This window comes from Pleurodeles waltl, chromosome 3_1, assembly GCF_031143425.1.
Source record: "Pleurodeles waltl isolate 20211129_DDA chromosome 3_1, aPleWal1.hap1.20221129, whole genome shotgun sequence".
Lineage (NCBI taxonomy): Eukaryota > Metazoa > Chordata > Amphibia > Caudata > Salamandridae > Pleurodeles > Pleurodeles waltl.
In genome coordinates, this window is record NC_090440.1 from 13075489 (window position 1) to 13096357 (window position 20869).

Consider the following 20869-nt stretch of genomic DNA (forward strand, 5'->3'; position numbering starts at 1 on the left):
ATAAATCTGTTTGCTCTGCGCCAAGCTGCCAGGGGCTTGAACTCAAGTTAATTTAGTGACTTTGAAGGTGCACCCTGACAAGAGCTGTGATTGTTCCTTGATGCGAGTGGTCAGCCTGAGCAGTAACTCAATTCCTTGCACTAAGACCCATATATAAGGGGAAGTGCTGATGTGCAGTGGGAGAGGGCAGGAGCGTGCCACATTTAAGGCATACAGTGCACTCCTGTCCTCTCCCCTTTGCTTGCGCACAATCAGCCACGGTGCCCACAAAGCACGCAGGATTGTTTTTGTGAAGGAAGGGGCCCCTTTCTGCACAAAAACAACCAGAAGAGGCAGAATGTACCACACATCGAAAGAGGAGAAAACAACGAGAAGTAGGATATCTCTCCTTGTTGCGTACTTGGGGAAGCGTAAGGTTTTGGCGCATCCCTAGGTTCACAAGGTTTTGTAAATCTGGGGCAGCGCCAAAATCCACGGGAGTTGTGTGGGAAACACCCATCGCACCGCCCGTGGAATGCCTACCCAGGGGGGGGTAGCACAACGCAGCGACATGCGCTACTCCAGGTTTATGAGGCCACTCACAGCCACGCAAAATCTGACCTAGAGCCTTGCATCACACATGTATCACTTTGCGTGGTGCAAATGTTATGCAAAGATCTTGTCAATATTTCCCTAGGTATTTACCTGTAACTGTTATACTAGATAGTGTTGGGAAGCGGTGCCAATAGTGTTTGTCAAAATTCAACCACGTGATATGAATTTGAATTTGTTTTGTGCCCAAGAGAAGCATTCTTTCTGTTTTGATTCATGGTTTGAAACAAAGAGCTGCTCATTAAAAAAACTAAATATTTCTGTTCTATTTCTCCCATCACTTCATTTCCTTTGAAGCTAATTGAAGAGAGCGTATACCCACCAGGTGAAGGCCAAGTCCAGCAGGTGCCATTACACTAAAGTTTTGGGCTTTGGAAGCATTAAAATCACATAGGGGACCATGGTCCCTTCCCAATGGAGGTGTATTATTTGCACCTTACAGGTTCACTTTGTGTCAGTGCTACTTTGCTAGAAAGGATTAGTGCTTAATTTGAGCCAGTGGTTTGCTGTGCTTGGCATCCAAACTTAATTGTCAACAGCGGCACTTACGACAGCTGCCACATGGTGGTGCTGTTTGTGTAAGTTAGAGATGAGAAGAGCAGAGTAACAGTAGTTTATAATTTCAATAAACATTACAAACAACTAATACATGCTGCCCAAGCCATTCTTGTAGCCCAGGGGCCTCAAGCAGTCTGAATTGTTACATATGCACCTGTGTGATGGTTAGCAGTTGTGTAGTTATAGCCATTGGCAACAAGGGCAGTGGCAATGGGTGGTGTTACAAATTAAGCACTTGAAAGGATGCATTTTATAATCTGTTTGGCTGTCCAAGAGATGGAAGGCTAATGAGGCTCATCTGGTGAGGTTGATAAAATATACTATTTCACTGGTCATCACCACTTCTCATGTCAACACCAAACTTCTGTGGGGGAGGGGTAGCAGCCTGTGCAAAATGTGCAACTCCTGTACCAGTGGGAACACCTGTTTCAGTGTATTTGCATAAGGAGTGATCGTCCTATCTTTAGCACAACTTTGTGCATCACCCTTTAGAAAACTCACGCCTGTGTAACAATATCACAGTGCACGGCTCTTGTGACTCTCAGAAGCCCAGCCCTGCTTGTGCTATTCCTTCTTTCCACACTCTTCTTGACAGTGGTAGCTATGTGCAGGAATGATGTGATTGTGCGCTGCAGTGGTTTGTCACATTTGCCACATAATCCATCATCTGTCACATAATCTGGAGATTTTTACAAAAAAACTAGTTTCTAGCTCAAACGGTTCAAAAGTTGCTTAAAATGTGTGGACACGTGTTGCTGCGCAGTGGGAGGCCCGTTGGAAAGCTGGACCGGTGCCTTCCTGTTGCTGATCGCTATATCTGAGTGTTAAACTCGTACTAAGGAGGTGCAACCAATGCCCAGACAGTGTTACCAAGTTTAAAAGTGACGAAAGACTAAAGTAATACACTTACAGAATGTACAGCATTATGCCGCATAATTTACTCTACCCTGTCTTATAAATTGGCCCTCTCCTACTGCATAATTCCAGTGGCCCTGTGTAAGAAGTGCTGTGAAATGCTGCAATGTAATGGGGATTCTCACATTCCTGTCTGGTCCAGAGTTAAGTAAAATCCTATGCACCTTGATAACGTAAATAGGTTTCCAGCAGTATTAACACAAGAAGTTGTCTTAACTTTTGCACCGCAGACTTTCGACCTGCTGACAGGATGTCTGTGGCAGAGACACAATGCCTCTTAAAAAATCCAATGCATCCCACTCACCTTCTTGGCAGTGGCGGCCAGCTTGTATCTACAGTGGGGGGTGAGGACAGTACAATAATAATAACTAAAAGAAAAGCCACTTACCTGACGGCGTCTTCCTCTCCTCTACTGATCCATCTCTCCTGGAAGCGATGAAGCGTGACCCATGAAACTGCACTAACCAATACTGGTTCTGCTCTCATGCTGGTAAACAGCATGAGAGAAGTGTCAGGAATGAAGGGAGCGGCCTCTTTCAGTGCTCACAAAAGGGCTGGAGGCCTGGGCTTTTCTTAACCAAGCTGTCTTAAAACAGCTGGGTTAGAGACGTTTAAAGTTCGCATGTCAGGCTGGCCGCCGATGGACGGCAGGCGAAAGGGACATGCGCATGTTAAACTAAAGCGCAGAGCTCCCTGCTGCCACTCAGCAGCTATTGCCTGCCCCGTCCTGACACTCGGTTGAGGATTGGGTGCAGAAAAATAAAATAGTCATAAATAAACTTTATTACCATTTTATTTTTCAGTTCTGTCTGCATTTTTTTTAGCAAGGCAACACTCATCCCCTCTCGTGGTTGGTGCCTTTCCTGTTTTCAGTATCAGATCTGGACTATTTATAATCATCAAAAGAATACCTGGAGGCATACTTACATTTCTGGGGTCAACCCTGCGAGAGCATGCACCTCAGTTGCAAGACTCTCTTGTTAACTAAAAAAGGCTTGGAGCCCGCACCTTGGTTGGCCTACCTGGCACAATTTATTAAAGCCTCGTGATTGGTCACTGCAGGCCTAGCATCATTCCTGTTCCTGTTTGTGGAGCAGGGCCCAAGCACTGATTGATTCAACTTAATCAGTGCCTGTCTGCTGCTTCCAGCATGATTGCGGTACTATTTTGCTTTTTTTAACTTCTAGGGTCCTGCGAACAGAAGGTGTGTTACAGGCAAGAACATGACCAGCAGGACAAAATAAATTGCTAAGTTTTTCATTCTATAATGAACTTGTTTGTTTTATTTTGTCAAGTCCTCTTTATTCTCTTTGCACTCATGTTTTGTTTCTGCTTGCGCTGTTCTCAAAAGATGAGGATTATCTTGTTCTAAATATTGCAAAGCAACATTGTCTGTTTCTTATGTAATTTCTGAAATTATGCTTTAACACATAAGTGCAGTCAAGGGTATAGCTTCGAGGGTGGGGGTGGGGGTGTTAAATCCTCCCGATAAATGTATTTCTAGTAAATAATTGGGGACTGGTGCTTTCAGTCAGGTATGGTGAGGTGTCTGTCGGATTTCACCAGGGATTTTTACATGTACAAACAGAAAAAAAAACATATACATGCACACTCTTTCTCTCCTCTCTGGTTTGAATTTGTTTAACATGTTGGTTATGTTACAAAATATTGGGTTTTAAGTACCCCCAGCAATCTGCACTGCTCTCCCTCTCCACTGACCCTTACGCCCCCTCGTGCCCCGCTTCCCGTGGATGTATTTTGTCAGAATGATTGTTCTGAAAATCTGAAGCTTGCACCCCCTAATCTTACAGAGCAAGCTGTGCCCCTGGGTGTAGTGCTCCCCATTCCTGGCTACTCAGATGCTCTTGGAGTTCCCAGCTAACCTTGGAAACAAGATGGCAGAACCCAGGGACCCTCTAGAAGAGCTCTGGACACCACCCCTGGGGTGGTGATGGACAGGGGAGTGGTCACTCCCCTTGCCATTGTCCAGTTTCACGCCGGAGCAGGGACGTGGGGTTCCTGAACCAGTGTGGACTGGTTTATGGATGGAGGGCACCAAATGTGCCCATCAAAGCAAACCAGTGGCTTGGGGAGGCTACCACTCCCAAGCCAGTTACACCTACTTCCAAAGGGAGAGGGTGTTACCTCCCTCTCCCAAAGGAAATCCTTTATTCTGCCTTCCTGGGCTTGATCATATCAAGCAGCAGGAGGGCAGAAACCTGTCTGAAGGGTGGCAGCAGCTGGATTGCCTGGAAAACCCTGTAAGACTGGTGGTAGCAATGTTGGGGGTCCTCTAAGGAGCCCCCAGAGTGCATGGAATCATACTTCCAATACTTGCAACAGTATTGGAGTATGCTTCCCACATGTTTGATACCAAACATGCCCAGGTTCGGAATTACCATTATGAAGCTGGACATAGGTAGTGACCTATGTCCAGTACATATGTAAAATGGCATCTCCGCACTCACAAAGTCCAGGAAAATGGATCTGGAGTTTGTGGGGGTACCTCTGCTAGTGCAGGGGTGTCCTCACACACAGGTACCTGCACCCTGCCCTCTGGGCTGAGAGGGCCTACCATATGGGTGACTTACAGTGGCCTGGAGCAGTGACCTGTAGTGAAAACGGATGCATGTACCTGTTTCACGCAGACTGCAATGGCAGGCCTGCAGAACCCTTTGCATGGGCTCCCTATGGAATAACTGCTGCAGCCCATAGGAATCCCCTGGAACCACAGTGCCTTGGGCACCTAGGTACCATATACTAGGGACTTACATGGGGGGACCAGTATGCCAATTGTGGGAAGAAAAAGGTACAATTTAAAGGAGAGAGCAAAACTACTGGGGTACTGGTTAGCAGGATCCCAATAGACACAGTCAAAGACACTGACAAGAGGCAGACAATGGGGGTAACTATGCCATGAAAGAGGGTACTTTCCTACATGTTGGGTGCAGTGTGTAGTACAGTGTGAGCTGTAGTGTTAGGTGTAGTGCTTGGTGCCGTGCTTAGTGCAGTGTGAGTTGTAGTGTTGGTGCAGTGCTCAGTGCTGTTCGGTTAAGTGCACAGTGCAGTACCAGATGTAGTGTTAGGTGCACAGGAGCAGTGATGTGCTGTTATGTGCAATGCTCAGTATAGTGTCAGCTCTAGTGTTAATTGCACAGGTTCAGTTTTGTGCTGTTAGGTGTAGTGTTCAGTGCAGTGTCATTTGTAGTGTGATGTGCACAGCAGCTGTAATGTTAGGGGCTGTGTTAGCTGTAGTGTGCGCTGTACTATTAGGTGCAGTTCTCAATTCAGTGCTGTTAGGTGCAGTTTGCAGTGCAGTGTCATCTGTAGTGTTAGGTGCAATACTGAGTGCAGTGCTTGGTGCAGTGCACAGTGAGCTGTAGTGTTAGGTGCAGTGCTCAATGTAGTGTGAGCTGTAGTGTTAGGTGCACAGGTTCAGTGCAGTGTGTTAGGTGCAGTGTGAGCTGTAGTGTGCACGGTAGTGTTTGGTACAGTGCTCGGTGCAGTGCACAGTGAGCTGTAGTGTTAGGTGCAGTGCTCAGTGCAAAGTTTGGTGTAGCTGTAGTGTTAGGTGCACAGGTTCAGTTTTGTGCTGTTAGGTGCAGTTTTCAGTGCTCTGTGCAGTGTTATTTGTGGTGTGAGATGCACAGTTCAGTGCTGTTAGGTGAAGTGTGCAGTGCAGTGTGAGCTGTACTGTTAGGTGCAGTGCTCGGTGCAGTGCACAGTGAGCTGTAGTGTTAGGTGCAGTGCTCAGTGCAGACTTTGGTGCAGTGCACAGTGCAATGTGAGCTGTAGTGTTAGGTGCACAGGTTTAGTTTTGTGCTGTTGGTGCAGTGCTCAGTGCTCTGTGAAGTGTCATTTGTAGTGTGAGATGCACAGGTCTAGTGCAGTCACAGTGCAGTGTCATCTATAGTGTCAGGTGCAGTGCTCAGTGCAGTTTGAGCTGTGGTGTTAAGTGCACTGCTCAGTGCAGCGCTTGGTGCAGTGCTGGGTGCCATGTTAGCTGTATGTTAGATGCAGTGCACAGTGCAGTGTGAGCTGTAGTGTTAGGTGCAGTGCTCAGTTCCGTGCAGTGTTAGAAGTGGGGTTAAATGCACAGGTTAGATGCAGTGCTGTTAGATGCAGTGCAGGGTGCAGTGTGAGCTGTAGTGTTAGGTGCAGTGCTCAGTTCAGTGCTGTTAGGTGCAGCGCACAGTGCAGTGTTAGCTGTAGTGTTAGGTACAATGGTCAGTGCAGCACGTGGTGCAGTGCTCAGTGCAGTGTTAGCTGTAGTTTTAGATGCACAGGTTCTGTTCAGTGCTTCTGTTAGTTGCAGAGTCAGCTGTAGTGTTAGGTGCACAGATTCAGTACAGGGCTGTTAGGTGTAGTGTATAGTGCAGTATGAACTGCAGTGTTAGGTGCAGTGCTCAGGTCAGTGCCAGCTGTAGTTTTAGGTGCACAGGTTACGTGCAGTGCTGTTAGGAGCAGTGTGCAGTGCAGTGTGAACAGTAGTGTTAGATGCAGTGCTCAGTGCAGTGGCAGCTGTACTGATAGGTGCACAGGTTCAGTGCATTGCTGTTAGGTGAGGTGCAGTGTGAGCTGTAGTGTTAGGTGCAGTGTACAGTGCAGTGTGAGCTGTAATGTTAGGTGCAGTGTACAATGCAGAGCTTAGTGCAGTGCTCAGTGCTCTGTCAGCTGTAGTGTTAGATGCACAGGTTCAGTGAGGTGCTGTTAGGGGCAGTGTACAGTGGAGTGTGAGCTGCAGTGCTCAGTGCAGTGCCTGTTGCAGCGCTCACTGTTGTGTTAGATGCACTGGTTGAGTGCAGTGCTGTTGGGTGCAGCGTACAGTGCAGTGGGACCTGTAGTGATAGGTGTGGTGCTGTTAGGTGCAGTGTGCAGTACAGTGTGACTGTATTGTTAGATGCAGTGCTCAGTGCAGAGTGCGGTGCAGTACTCAGTGCAGTGTCAGCTGTAGTGTTAGATACACATGTTCTGTGCAGTGCTTGTTAGGTGCAGTGTACAGTGCAGTGTGAGCTGTAGAGTTAGGTGCAGAGCTCAGTTGGGTGCTGTTAGGTGCAGTGTGCTGTGCAGTGTAAGCTGTAGTGTTAGGTTCAGTGCAGAACTTGGTGCAGTGTTCGGTGCAGTGTGAGCTGTAGTGAGAGGTGCAGTGCTCAGTTCAGTGCTGTTAGGTGTAGTGCAGTGTGAGCTGTAGTCTTAGGTGCAGTGTTCAGTGCAGTGCCAGCTCGATTGTTAGATGCACAGGTTCAGTGCAGTGTTGTTAGGTACAGTGCACAGTGCAGTGTAAGCTGTAGTGTTAAGTGCAGTGTTCAGTGCAGTGTCAACTTTACTGTTAGGTAAACAGGTTCAGTGCAGTGCTGTTAGGTGCAATGTCAGCTGTAGTGTGCAGTGTATTGTTAGCTGCATTGCTCAGTTCAATGATGTTAGGTGCAGTGTGCAGCGCAGTGTGAGATGTAGTGTTAGGAGCAGTGCTCAGTGCAGGGCAAAATGAGTTGTAGTGGTACAGCGGAGCAGAGTTCAGTACAGTGCACAGTGCAGTGTGAGCTGTAGTTAGGTGCACAGGTTCAGTGCAGTGCTGCTAGGTGCAGTGTACAGTGCAGTGTGAGCTGTAGTGTTAGGTGCAGTGCTCAATTCAGCGCTATGTGCAGTGCAGTGTGAGCTGTAGTGTTAGGTGCCGTGCTCAGTGCAGTGCTGCTAGGTGCAGTGCGCAGTGCAGTGTGAGCTAGTGTTGGGTACAGTGTTCAATTCAGTGCTATTCGGTGCAGTGCAGTGTGAGCTGTAGTGTTGGGTGCCGTGCTCAGTGCAGTGCTGGTAGGTGCAGTGCGCAGTGCAGTGTGAGCAGCCGTGTTAGGTGAAATGCTCAGTGCAGAGCTTGGTGCAGTGTCAGCTGTAGTGTTAGATGCACAGGTTCAGTGCAGTGCTATTAGGTGCAATGTGCAGTGCAGTGTGAGCTATAGTGTTAGATGCGGTGCTCAGTCCAGCACTCCGTGCACTGCACAATGCAGTGCAGTTAGGTGCAGTGTACAGTGCTTTGTGAACTGTAGTGTTAGGTGCAGTGTACAGTGCAGAGCTTAGTGCGGTGCAGTGCAGTGTCAGCTGTAGTGTTAGATCCACAGGTTCAGTGCAGTGCTGTTAGGGGTAGTGTACAGTGCAGTGTGAGCTGTAGTGCTCAGTGCAGTGCTCTAAGCTGTAGTGTTAGGCGCAGTGCTCAGTGCAGTACTCGGTGCAGTGTGAGCTGTAGTGTTAGGTTCACAGGTTCAGTGCAGTGCTGTTAGGTGTAGTGTACAGTGCACTATACAGTGCATTGTGAGCTGTTGTGTTAGGTGCAGTGCTCGGTGCAGTGTGCGCTGTAGTGCTCAGTCTAGTGTGAGGTGTAGTGCTCAGTGCAGTGCTCTGCAATGCAGTGTGAGCTGTGGTGCTCAGTCCAGTGCTAGTTGCAGTGCACAGTGAGCTGTAGTGTTGGGTGCAGTGCTCGGTGTAGTGCTCAGTGAGCTTTAGTGTTAAGTGCAGTGCAATGCACAGAGAGCTGTAGTGTTAGGTGCAGTGCTCATCTCAGTACTCTTGCGTTCAGTGCGTAGTGCAGTGTGAGCTGTAGTGATCGGTGCAGTGCACGGTGCAGCGCTTCAGAGCTCCTCGTCTCCAGTTTCCCTTTGAAGAAGTTTGGCTTCAGCACAGTCTGGGATCAGACCAAGTGCTGTCGGGGGGGGGGGTGCGGGGGGGGGTGGAGTAAGCGGGGCGGAGTCTGGGAGCGGACCAAGTGCTGCTGGTGGAGGGGGAGTGGCAGGGCTGAGGGCGGAGTTTGGGGGGGACAGGCGGCTGCACCTCCCCGGGTCCGGGTTCTGTGCTCTCCCTCCTGCAGGAGATCCCCACCCCCCTCGGAGTGGTACAGTCCGGAGGAGCAGTGCCTGGAGCACTGGAGAGTTCGAGGCAGAAGAGGGGCGAGCGCTGAGAGTGCTGGGGCAGGAGGGGCAAAGAGCCTGCGGAGAGAGTCCAGACACCGAGGGAGAGACTTCAGGGGGCTGAGGGGAGAGAGCAGAGGCCTGCGTGGGAGTGGAGAGGGGGTGGGGTGAAGGAGCAGAGGGGTGCATGGGAGAGTGGAGTGAACGAGGTGAGGGAGTGAAGGTGACTGGGGAAGTGAGGGAGTGAAGGAGGGGAGGGGGTGCATCAGTGAAGGAAGAAAGTGAGGGAGTGAAGGAGGAGAGGGGTGCGGGAGTTAAGAGAAGGAGTGAAGGAGGAGAGGGAAGTGAGGGAGTGAAAGAGGAGAGGGGTGAGGGAGTTAAGAGAGGGTGTGCAAGAGGAGAGGGAAGTGAGGGAGTCAGAGAGGAGAGGGGTGCATGGGAGAGGGAAGTGAGGGAGTGAAGGAGGAGAGGGGTGAGGGAGTTAAGAGAGGGTGTGCAAGAGGAGAGGGAAGTGAGGGAGTCAGAGAGGAGAGGGGTGCATGGGAGAGGGAAGTGAGGGAGTGAAGGAGGAGAGGGGTGAGGGAGTTAAGAGAGGGTGTGCAAGAGGAGAGGGAAGTGAGGGAGTCAGAGAGAAGAGGGGTGCATGGGAGAGGAAGATGAGTGAGTGAAGGAGGAGAGTACAGAGGCGCCTTGAAGCCTCCCTGGGACCCTGGACGCCCACCCCTCCCCCCGGACCGCCCACGCAGACCCCACTTCCGAGGACCCTCCGCACCCTCCATGGATCGGTGCATCTGACCATTTTTGGAAACATGTGACCTCCTTGGGGACCTCTGGCTTCAGGCCCCCCGCTGGGGTCCAGTGACCTCTGACCTCGGCTTGGATTGCCCTCTGTTTGGACGCTGTGGCCTCTGTCGGGATCCTTTTGACTTAAGTTGGGATCTAGCGGAATCTTGCGACCTGTTTTTGGAAGCTGTGACCTTTGACCCCTGATCGTTTGCTGCACTGCAAGGGGCCCGACCCCCACTACCATGGGGCTCACAAGGTCCCCCCACTGGCTGTGCCTGACCTCGCTGCTGTGGCTGACAGGTGAGGCTGTGATCTCGGGGGGGGGGGGAGCAGTGTGGGGCTGGGGGAGGGGGGCATTGTGGGGCTCTGATCTCAGCTCCGGGCGGGGGACGACTGTGATCTCAGCACCTGGGGGGCGTGTGGGGCTGGGAGGGGGCAGTGTCAGGCTCTGATCTCATCACCTGAGGGCAGTGTGGGGCTCTGATCTCAGCACCTGGGGGCAGTGTTGGGCTGGGAGGTGGGCAGTGTGGGGCCCTGATCTCAGCACCTGGGGGCAGTGTAAGGCTATGATCTCTGCAGCTGGGGGGGGGAGGGGGCAGTGTTGGGCTTGGAGGGGGGCAGTGTGGGGCTGTGATCTCAGCATCTGCGGGGCAGTGTTGGGCTGGGAAGTGGGCAGTGTGGGGCTCTCATCTCAGCACCTGGGGGCAGTGTGGGCTTGGAGGGGGGCAGTGTGGGGCTCTGATCTCAGCATCTGAGGGGCAGTGTTGGGCTGGGAGGTGGGCAGTGTGGGGATGGGAGGGGGTTAGTGTGGGGCTCTGATCTCAGCACCTGGGGGGCAGTGTGGGGCTGGGAGAGGGGCAGTGTGAGGCTGTGATCTCTGCAGCTGGGGGGCAGTGTGGGGCTGTGATCTCTGCAGCTGGGTGGGCAATGTGGGGTTCTGATCTCAGCACCTGGGGGACAGTGTTGGGCTGGGAGGTGGGCAGTGTGGGGCCCTGATCTCAGCACCTGGGGGGCAGTGTGAGGCTATGATCTCTGCAGCTGGGGGGGCAATGTGGGGCTCTGATCTCAGCACCTGGGGGACAGTGTTGGACTGGGAGGAGGGCAGTGTGGGGCCCTGATCTCAGCACCTGAGTGGCAGTGTGAGGCTGTGATCTCTGCAGCTGGGGGGGCAATGTTGGGCTGGGAGGGGGGCAGTGTGGGGCTGTGATCTCTGCAGCTGGGGGGGCAGTGTGGGGCTGTGATCTCAGCACCTGGGGGGCAGTGTGGGGCTGGGAGGGGGCAGTGTGAGGCTGTGATCTCTGCAGCTGGGGGGGCAGTGTGGGGCTGTGATCTCAGCACCTGGGGGACAGTGTTGGGCTGGGAGGTGGGCAGTGTGGGTCTCTGATCTCAGCACCTGGGGGACAGTGTTGGGCTGGGAGGTGGGCAGTGTGGGGCCCTGATCTCAGCACCTGAGTGGCAGTGTGAGGCTGTGATCTCTGCAGCTGGGGGGGCAATGTTGGGCTGGGAGGGGGGCAGTGTGGGGCTGTGATCTCTGCAGCTGGGGGGGCAGTGTGGGGCTGTGATCTCAGCACCTGGGGGGGGCAGTGTGGGGCTGGGAGGGGGCAGTGTGAGGCTGTGATCTCTGCAGCTGGGGGGGCAGTGTGGGGCTGTGATCTCAGCAGCTGGGGGCAGTATGGGCTGGGAGGGGGGCAGTGTGAGGCTGTGATCTCTGCAGCTGGGGGGGCAGTGTGGGGCTGAGGGGGTAGTCATGGGGCTGTGATCTCTGCTGCTGGGGGGGCAGTGTGGGGCTGTGATCTCAGCACCTGGGGGGCAGTGTGGGGCTGGGAGGGGGCAGTGTGAGGCTGTGATCTCTGCAGCTGGGGGGCAGTGTGGGGCTGTGATCTCAGCAGCTGGGGGGCAGTGTGGGGCTCTGATCTCAGCACCTGGGGGACAGTGTTGGGCTGGGAGGTGGGCAGTGTGGGGCCCTGATCTCAGCACCTGAGTGGCAGTGTGAGGCTGTGATCTCTGCAGCTGGGGGGGCAATGTTGGGCTGGGAGGGGGGCAGTGTGGGGCTGTGATCTCTGCAGCTGGGGGGGCAGTGTGGGGCTGTGATCTCAGCACCTGGGGGGGCAGTGTGGGGCTGGGAGGGGGCAGTGTGAGGCTGTGATCTCTGCAGCTGGGGGGGCAGTGTGGGGCTGTGATCTCAGCAGCTGGGGGCAGTATGGGCTGGGAGGGGGCAGTGTGAGGCTGTGATCTCTGCAGCTGGGGGGCAGTGTGGGGCTGAGGGGGTAGTCATGGGGCTGTGATCTCTGCTGCTGGGGGGGCAGTGTGGGGCTGTGATCTCAGCACCTGGGGGGCAGTGTGGGGCTGGGAGGGGGCAGTGTGAGGCTGTGATCTCTGCAGCTGGGGGGGCAGTGTGGGGCTGTGATCTCAGCAGCTGGGGGGCAGTGTGGGGCTCTGATCTCAGCACCTGGGGGACAGTGTTGGGCTGGGAGGTGGGCAGTGTGGGCCCTGATCTCAGCACCTGAGTGGCAGTGTGAGGCTGTGATCTCTGCAGCTGGGGGGGCAATGTTGGGCTGGGAGGGGGGCAGTGTGGGGCTGTGATCTCTGCAGCTGGGGGGGCAGTGTGGGGCTGTGATCTCAGCACCTGGGGGGGCAATGTTGGGCTGGGAGGGGGGCAGTGTGGGGCTGTGATCTCTGCAGCTGGGGGGGCAGTGTGGGGCTGTGATCTCAGCACCTGGGGGGGCAGTGTGGGGCTGGGAGGGGGCAGTGTGAGGCTGTGATCTCTGCAGCTGGGGGGGCAGTGTGGGGCTGTGATCTCAGCAGCTGGGGGCAGTATGGGCTGGGAGGGGGGCAGTGTGAGGCTGTGATCTCTGCAGCTGGGGGGCAGTGTGGGGCTGAGGGGGTAGTCATGGGGCTGTGATCTCTGCTGCTGGGGGGGCAGTGTGGGGCTGTGATCTCAGCACCTGGGGGGCAGTGTGGGGCTGGGAGGGGGCAGTGTGAGGCTGTGATCTCTGCAGCTGGGGGGGCAGTGTGGAGCTGTGATCTCAGCAGCTGGGGGCAGTATGGGCTGGGAGGGGGGCAGTGTGAGGCTGTGATCTCAGCACCTGGGGGACAGTGTTGGGCTGGGAGGTGGGCAGTGTGGGGCTCTGATCTCAGCACCTGGGGGACAGTGTTGGGCTGGGAGGTGGGCAGTGTGGTGCCCTGATCTCAGCACCTGAGTGGCAGTGTGAGGCTGTGATCTCTGCAGCTGGGGGGGCAATGTTGGTCTGGGAGGGGGGCAGTGTGGGGCTGTGATCTCTGCAGCTGGGGGGGCAGTGTGGGGCTGTGATCTCAGCACCTGGGGGGGCAGTGTGGGGCTGGGAGGGGGCAGTGTGAGGCTGTGATCTCTGCAGCTGGGGGGCAGTGTGGGGCTGTGATCTCAGCAGCTGGGGGCAGTATGGGCTGGGAGGGGGCAGTGTGAGGCTGTGATCTCTGCAGCTGGGGGGCAGTGTGGGGCTGAGGGGGTAGTCATGGGGCTGTGATCTCTGCTGCTGGGGGGGCAGTGTGGGGCTGTGATCTCAGCACCTGGGGGGCAGTGTGGGGCTGGGAGGGGGCAGTGTGAGGCTGTGATCTCTGCAGCTGGGGGGGCAGTGTGGGGCTGTGATCTCAGCAGCTGGGGGGCAGTGTGGGGCTCTGATCTCAGCACCTGGGGGACAGTGTTGGGCTGGGAGGTGGGCAGTGTGGGCCCTGATCTCAGCACCTGAGTGGCAGTGTGAGGCTGTGATCTCTGCAGCTGGGGGGGCAATGTTGGGCTGGGAGGGGGGCAGTATGGGGCTGTGATCTCTGCAGCTGGGGGGGCAGTGTGGGGCTGTGATCTCAGCACCTGGGGGGGCAGTGTGGGGCTGGGAGGGGGCAGTGTGAGGCTGTGATCTCTGCAGCTGGGGGGGCAGTGTGGGGCTGTGATCTCAGCAGCTGGGGGCAGTATGGGCTGGGAGGGGGGCAGTGTGAGGCTGTGATCTCTGCAGCTGGGGGGCAGTGTGGGGCTGAGGGGGTAGTCATGGGGCTGTGATCTCTGCTGCTGGGGGGGCAGTGTGGGGCTGTGATCTCAGCACCTGGGGGGCAGTGTGGGGCTGGGAGGGGGCAGTGTGAGGCTGTGATCTCTGCAGCTGGGGGGGCAGTGTGGGGCTGTGATCTCAGCAGCTGGGGGGCAGTGTGGGGCTCTGATCTCAGCACCTGGGGGACAGTGTTGGGCTGGGAGGTGGGCAGTGTGGGGCCCTGGTCTCAGCACCTGAGTGGCAGTGTGAGGCTGTGATCTCTGCAGCTGGGGGGGCAATGTTGGGCTGGGAGGGGGGCAGTGTGGGGCTGTGATCTCTGCAGCTGGGGGGGCAGTGTGGGGCTGTGATCTCAGCACCTGGGGGGGCAGTGTGGGGCTGGGAGGGGGCAGTGTGAGGCTGTGATCTCTGCAGCTGGGGGGGCAGTGTGGGGCTGTGATCTCAGCAGCTGGGGGCAGTATGGGTTGGAGGGGGGCAGTGTGAGGCTGTGATCTCTGCAGCTGGGGGGCAGTGTGGGGCTGAGGGGATAGTCATGGGGCTGTGATCTCTGCTGCTGGGGGGGCAGTGTGGGGCTGTGATCTCAGCACCTGGGGGGCAGTGTGGGGCTGGGAGGGGGCAGTGTGAGGCTGTGATCTCTGCAGCTGGGGGGCAGTGTGGGGCTGAGGGGGTAGTCATGGGGCTGTGATCTCTGCTGCTGGGGGGGCAGTGTGGGGCTGTGATCTCAGCACCTGGGGGGCAGTGTGGGGCTGGGAGGGGGCAGTGTGAGGCTGTGATCTCTGCAGCTGGGGGGGCAGTGTGGGGCTGTGATCTCAGCAGCTGGGGGGCAGTGTGGGGCTCTGATCTCAGCACCTGGGGGACAGTGTTGGGCTGGGAGGTGGGCAGTGTGGGGCCCTGATCTCAGCACCTGAGTGGCAGTGTGAGGCTGTGATCTCTGCAGCTGGGGGGGCAATGTTGGGCTGGGAGGGGGGCAGTGTGGGGCTGTGATCTCTGCAGCTGGGGGGGCAGTGTGGGGCTGTGATCTCAGCACCTGGGGGGGCAGTGTGGGGCTGGGAGGGGGCAGTGTGAGGCTGTGATCTCTGCAGCTGGGGGGGCAGTGTGGGGCTGTGATCTCAGCAGCTGGGGGGCAGTGTGGGGCTCTGATCTCAGCACCTGGGGGACAGTGTTGGGCTGGGAGGTGGGCAGTGTGGGGCCCTGGTCTCAGCACCTGAGTGGCAGTGTGAGGCTGTGATCTCTGCAGCTGGGGGGGCAATGTTGGGCTGGGAGGGGGGCAGTGTGGGGCTGTGATCTCTGCAGCTGGGGGGGCAGTGTGGGGCTGTGATCTCAGCACCTGGGGGGGCAGTGTGGGGCTGGGAGGGGGCAGTGTGAGGCTGGGATCTCTGCAGCTGGGGGGGCAGTGTGGGGCTGTGATCTCAGCAGCTGGGGGCAGTATGGGCTGGGAGGGGGGCAGTGTGAGGCTGTGATCTCTGCAGCTGGGGGGCAGTGTGGGGCTGAGGGGATAGTCATGGGGCTGTGATCTCTGCTGCTGGGGGGGCAGTGTGGGGCTGTGATCTCAGCACCTGGGGGGCAGTGTGGGGCTGGGAGGGGGCAGTGTGAGGCAGTGATCTCTGCAGCTGGGGGGGCAGTGTGGGGCTGTGATCTCAGCAGCTGGGGGCAGTGTGGGGCTGTGATCTCTGCAGCTGGGGGCAGTGTGGGGCTGTGATCTCAGCACCTGGGGGGGCAGTGTGGGGCTGGGAGGGGGCAGTGTGAGGCTGTGATCTCTGCAGCTGGGGGGGGCAGTGTGGGGCTGTGATCTCAGCAGCTGGGGGCAGTGTGGGGCTGTGATCTCTGCAGCTGGGGGGGGGGGCAGTGTGAGGCTGTGATCTCTGCAGCTGGGGGGCAGTGTGGGGCTGAGGGGGTAGTCGTGGGGCTGTGATCTCAGCACCTGGGGGGGCAGTGTGGGGCTGTGATCTCAGCACCTGGGGGGCAGTATGGGCTGGGAGGGGGCAGTGTGGGGCTGTGATCTCAGCACCTGGGGGGGCAGTGTGGGGCTGTGATCTCTGCAGCTGGGGGCAGTATGGGCTGGGAGGGGGGGCAGTGTGGGGCCCTGATCTCAGCACCTGAGTGGCAATGTGAGGCTGTGATCTCTGCAGCTGGGGGGGCAATGTTGGGCTGGGAGGGGGGCAGTGTGGGGCTGTGATCTCTGCAGCTGGGGGGGGGCAGTGTGGGGCTGTGATCTCAGCACCTGGGGGGCAGTGTGGGGCTGTGATCTCAGCAGCTGGGGGCAGTATGGGCTGGGAGGGGGCAGTGTGGGGCTGTGATCTCTGCAGCTGGGGGGGGCAGTGTGAGGCTGTGATCTCAGCAGCTGGGGGGCAGTGTGGGGCTGAGGGGGTAGTCATGGGGCTGTGATCTCAGCACCTGGGGGGGGCAGTGTGGGGCTGAGGGGGTAGTCATGGGGCTGTGATCTCAGCACCTGGGGGGGGGCAGTGTGGGGCTGAGGGGGTAGTCATGGGGCTGTGATCTCAGCACCTGGGGGGGGCAGTGTGGGGCTGAGGGGGTAGTCATGGGGCTGTGATCTCTGCTGCTGGGGGTGAGTCTTGTTGAGCTGGGGGTACCTCGATCAGCGCCTCTCTATGATTAGGGGTTACTTTGGGGGGTGGGGGGTCTCTTCCTTTAGCTGGTGGTACTTCTTGGCTTAGCTTCCGCTGTTGGGGGGGCACCCCAGACCTCGGGCACCCTCACACCCTGGGGTGCCCCCCATTTCTGGGCGGTGAGTCACCATTCCCTGCTCTCTTCTAACATGGCGCCTGCCCGGTGGGACCTGGGGTGTGGGGGCCCTGTGGAAACCCGGGGCCCGGTCTGCTCCCCCCCCCCCCCCCAAAAGGGAATGCGACATCTTCTGTTCTCTCTAAAGTTCCTGGAAGTGACAGTTTTGAACCCAAGAGCAGGTGTGGACTCCCCAAGACTGGCCTAGGACCCGCCAGCTGGGGTCACTTGTGTGTGGGGGGGGGGCGGGTTCCCGGGGCCACACGCGGGGCTCCTGCACCTGGTGAAGGTTTCACCTCCTGCTTTTCAGATACGCACCTGGTTCCTGCAGCCTCTCACTTCCTGTTGTCTATGAGGCACTCGGGGGTTCATGCACCTGTAGAAACCTCACTTCCTGTTGTATACGAGGCACTCGGGACTTTCTGCACCTGTAGAAACCTCACTTCCTATTGTATGAGAAGCACTCGGGGGTTCCTGCACCTGTAGAAACCTCACTTCCTGTTGTATATGAAGCATTCGGGTGTTCCTGCACATGTAGAAACCTCACTTCCTGTTGTATACGAATCGCTCAGGGGTTCCTGCACCTGTAGAAACCTCACTTCCTGTTGTATATGAAGCACTCGGGGGTTCCTGCACCTGTAGAAACCCCACTTCCTGTTGTATAAGACGCACACGGGAGTTCCTGCACCTGTAGAAACCTCACTTCCTATTGTATATGAAGCACTCGGGGGTTCCTGCACCTGTAGAAACCTCACTTACTGTTGTCTATGAAGGACTCGGGGGTTCCTGCACCTGTAGAAACCTCACTTCCTGTTGTATATGAAGCACTCGGGGGTTCCTGCACCTGTAGAAACCTCACTTCCTGTTGTATAAGAAGCACTCAGGACTTTCTGCACCTGTAGAAACCTCACTTCCTATTGTATGAGAAGCACTCGGGGGTTCCTGCGCCCGTATAAACCTTACTTCCTGTTGTATAAGACGCACTCGGGAGTTCCTGCACCTGTAGAAACCTCACTTCCTATTGTATAAGAAGAACTCGGGGGTTCCTGCACCTGTAGGAACCTCACTTCCTGTTGTATAAGAAGCACTCAGGACTTTCTGCACCTGTAGAAACCTCACTTCCTATTGTATGAGAAGCACTCGGGGGTTCCTGCGACCGTAAAAACCTTACTTCCTGTTGTATAAGACGCACTCGGGAGTTCCTGCACCTGTAGAAACCTCACTTCCTGTTGTATAAGAAGCACTCAGTGGTTCCTGCACCTGTAGAAACCTCACTTCCTGTTGTATAAGAAGCACTCAGGACTTTCTGCACCTATAGAAACCTCACTTCCTATTGTATGAGAAGCACTCGGGGGTTCCTGCACCTGTAGAAACCTCACTTCCTATTGTATAAGAAGCACTCGGGAGTTTCTGCACCTGTAGAAACCTCACTTCCTGTTGTATAAGAAGCACTCGGTGGTTCCTGCACCTGTAGAAACCTCACTTCCTGTTGTATAAGAAGCACTCGGGACTTTCTGCACCTATAGAAACCTCACTTCCTATTGTATGAGAAGCACTCGGGAGTTCCTGCACCTGTAGAAACCTCACTTCCTATTGTATAAGAAGCACTCGGGAGTTTCTGCACCTGTAGAAACCTCACTTCCTGTTGTATACGAGGCACTCGGGACTTTCTGCACCTGTAGAAACCCCACTTCCTATTGTATGAGAAGCACTCGGGGGTTCCTGCACCTGTAGAAACCCCACTTCCTGTTGTCTATGAAGCACTCAGAGGTTCCTGCACATTTAGAAACCTCACTTCCTCTTGTCTATGAAGCACCTGTGTGAACCTCACTTCTTGTTGTATATGAAGCACACAGGGGTTCCTGCACCTGTAGAAACCTCACTTACTGTTGTCTATGAAGCACTCCGGGGTTCCTGCACATGTAGAAACCTCACTTACTGTTGTATATGAGTCACTCAGGGGTTCGTTCTCTATGAGGCACTCAGGGGTTCCTGCGCCTGTAGAAACCTCACTTCCTGTTGAAAATGAGTCACTGAGGGGTTCCTGCACCTGTAGAAACCTCACTTCCTTTTGTCTATGAAGCACTCAAGGGTTCCTGCTCCTGTGGAAACCTCACTTACTGTTCTAGATGAAGCACTCAGGGGTTCCTGCACCTGTAGAAACCTCACTTCCTGTTGTATACGAGGCACTCGGGACTTTCTGCACCTGTAGAAACCCCACTTCCTATTGTATGAGAAGCACTCGGGGGTTCCTGCACATGTAGAAACCTCACTTCCTCTTGTCTATGAAGCACCTGTGTGAACCTCACTTCTTGTTGTATATGAAGCACACAGGGGTTCCTGCACCTGTAGAAACCTCACTTACTGTTGTCTATGAAGCACTCCGGGGTTCCTGCACATGTAGAAACCTCACTTACTGTTGTATATGAGTCACTCAGGGGTTCGTTCTCTATGAGGCACTCGGGGGTTCCTGCGCCTGTAGAAACCTCACTTCCTTTTGTCTATGAAGCACTCAAGGGTTCCTGCGCCTGTGGAAACCTCACTTACTGTTCTAGATGAAGCACTCAGGGGTTCCTGCACCTGTAGAAACGTCACTTCCTGTTGTCTGAGGCACTCAGGAGTTCCTGCACATGTAGAAACCTCACTTCCTGTTGTATACAAGGCACTCGGGGGTTCCTGCACCTGAAGAAACCTCACTTCCTATTGTATAAGAAGCACTCGTGGTTTCTGCACCTGTAGAAACCTCACTTCCTGTTGTATATGAAGCATTCGGGGGTTCCTGCACATGTAGAAACCTCACTTCCTGTTGTATACGAATCGCTCAGGGGTTCCTGCACCTGTAGAAACCTCACTTCCTGTTGTATATGAAGCACTCGGGGGTTCCTGCACCTGTAGAAACCTCACTTCCTGTTGTATATGAAGCACTCGGGGGTTCCTGCACCTGTAGAAACCTCACTTCCTGTTGTATATGAAGCACTCAAGGGTTCCTGCTCCTGTGGAAACCTCACTTACTGTTCTAGATGAAGCACTCAGGGGTTCCTGCACCTGTAGAAACCTCACTTCCTGTTGTATACGAGGCACTCGGGACTTTCTGCACCTGTAGAAACCCCACTTCCTATTGTATGAGAAGCACTCGGGGGTTCCTGCACCTGTAGAAACCTCACTTACTGTTGTCTATGAAGCACTCCGGGGTTCCTGCACATGTGGAAACCTCACTTACTGTTGTATATGAGTCACTCAGGGGTTCGTTCTCTATGAGGCACTCGGGGGTTCCTGCGCCTGTAGAAACCTCACTTCCTGTTGAAAATGAGTCACTGAGGGGTTCCTGCACCTGTAGAAACCTCACTTCCTTTTGTCTATGAAGCACTCAAGGGTTCCTGCGCCTGTGGAAACCTCACTTACTGTTCTAGATGAAGCACTCAGGGGTTCCTGCACCTGTAGAAACGTCACTTCCTGTTGTCTGAGGCACTCAGGAGTTCCTGCACATGTAGAAACCTCACTTCCTGTTGTATACAAGGCACTCGGGGGTTCCTGCACCTGAAGAAACCTCACTTCCTATTGTATAAGAAGCACTCGGTGGTTTCTGCACCTGTAGAAACCTCACTTCCTGTTGTATATGAAGCATTCGGGTGTTCCTGCACATGTAGAAACCTCACTTCCTGTTGTATACGAATCGCTCAGGGGTTCCTGCACCTGTAGAAACCTCACTTCCTGTTGTATATGAAGCACTCGGGGGTTCCTGCACCTGTAGAAACCTCACTTCCTGTTGTATATGAAGCACTCGGGGGTTCCTGCACCTGTAGAAACCTCACTTCCTGTTGTCTATGAAGCACTCGGGGGTTCACTTACTGTTCTCTATGAAGCACTCGGGGGTTCCTGCACCTGTAGAAACCTCACTTACTGTTGTCTATGAAGCACTCGGGGGTTCCTGCACCTGTAGAAACCTCACTTACTTTTGTATATGAAGCACTCGGGGTTCCTGCACCTGTGTGAACCTCACTTCCTGTTGTTTATGAGGCACTCGGGGGTTCCTGCGCCTGTAGAAACCTCACTTCTTGTTTATGAGGCACTCGGGGGTTCCTGCGTCTGTAGAAACCTCACTTACTATTGTACATGAGGCACTCGGGGGTTCCTGCGCACTTACTGTTGTTTATGAGGCACTCGGGGGATCTCCGCACCTGTAGATACCTCACTTCCTGTTGTATATGAAGCACTCAGAGGTCCCTGCATCAGTGCGTACCTCACTTCATGCTGTATACGAAGGACTCACAGGTTCCTGCATAAACCTGTATTCCTGTTGTATATGAGGCACTCAGGGATTCCTGCGCCTGTCTCAGCTCTCACCTGCTGCTCTGGAGGCTCATAGGG

The 20869-nt window shown here is 55.1% G+C and overlaps 1 protein-coding gene across 6 annotated transcripts in view; it reads left to right on the plus strand.

Moving 5' to 3' along the window:
• LRP4 (LDL receptor related protein 4) overlaps positions 1-20869 on the plus strand; it is a 460938-nt gene that overhangs the window by 6900 nt on the left and 433169 nt on the right. The window contains exon 1 of one of the 6 annotated variants that reach the window (XM_069221684.1): positions 9859-10046. The exons of the other annotated variants lie outside the window; for them this stretch is intronic. Coding sequence (XP_069077785.1) covers positions 9989-10046 — 58 coding nt within the window. The 5' untranslated portion in view covers positions 9859-9988. Of the gene's footprint in view, positions 1-9858; positions 10047-20869 lie in introns of those variants that run through there. 6 annotated transcript variants of the gene reach the window in all.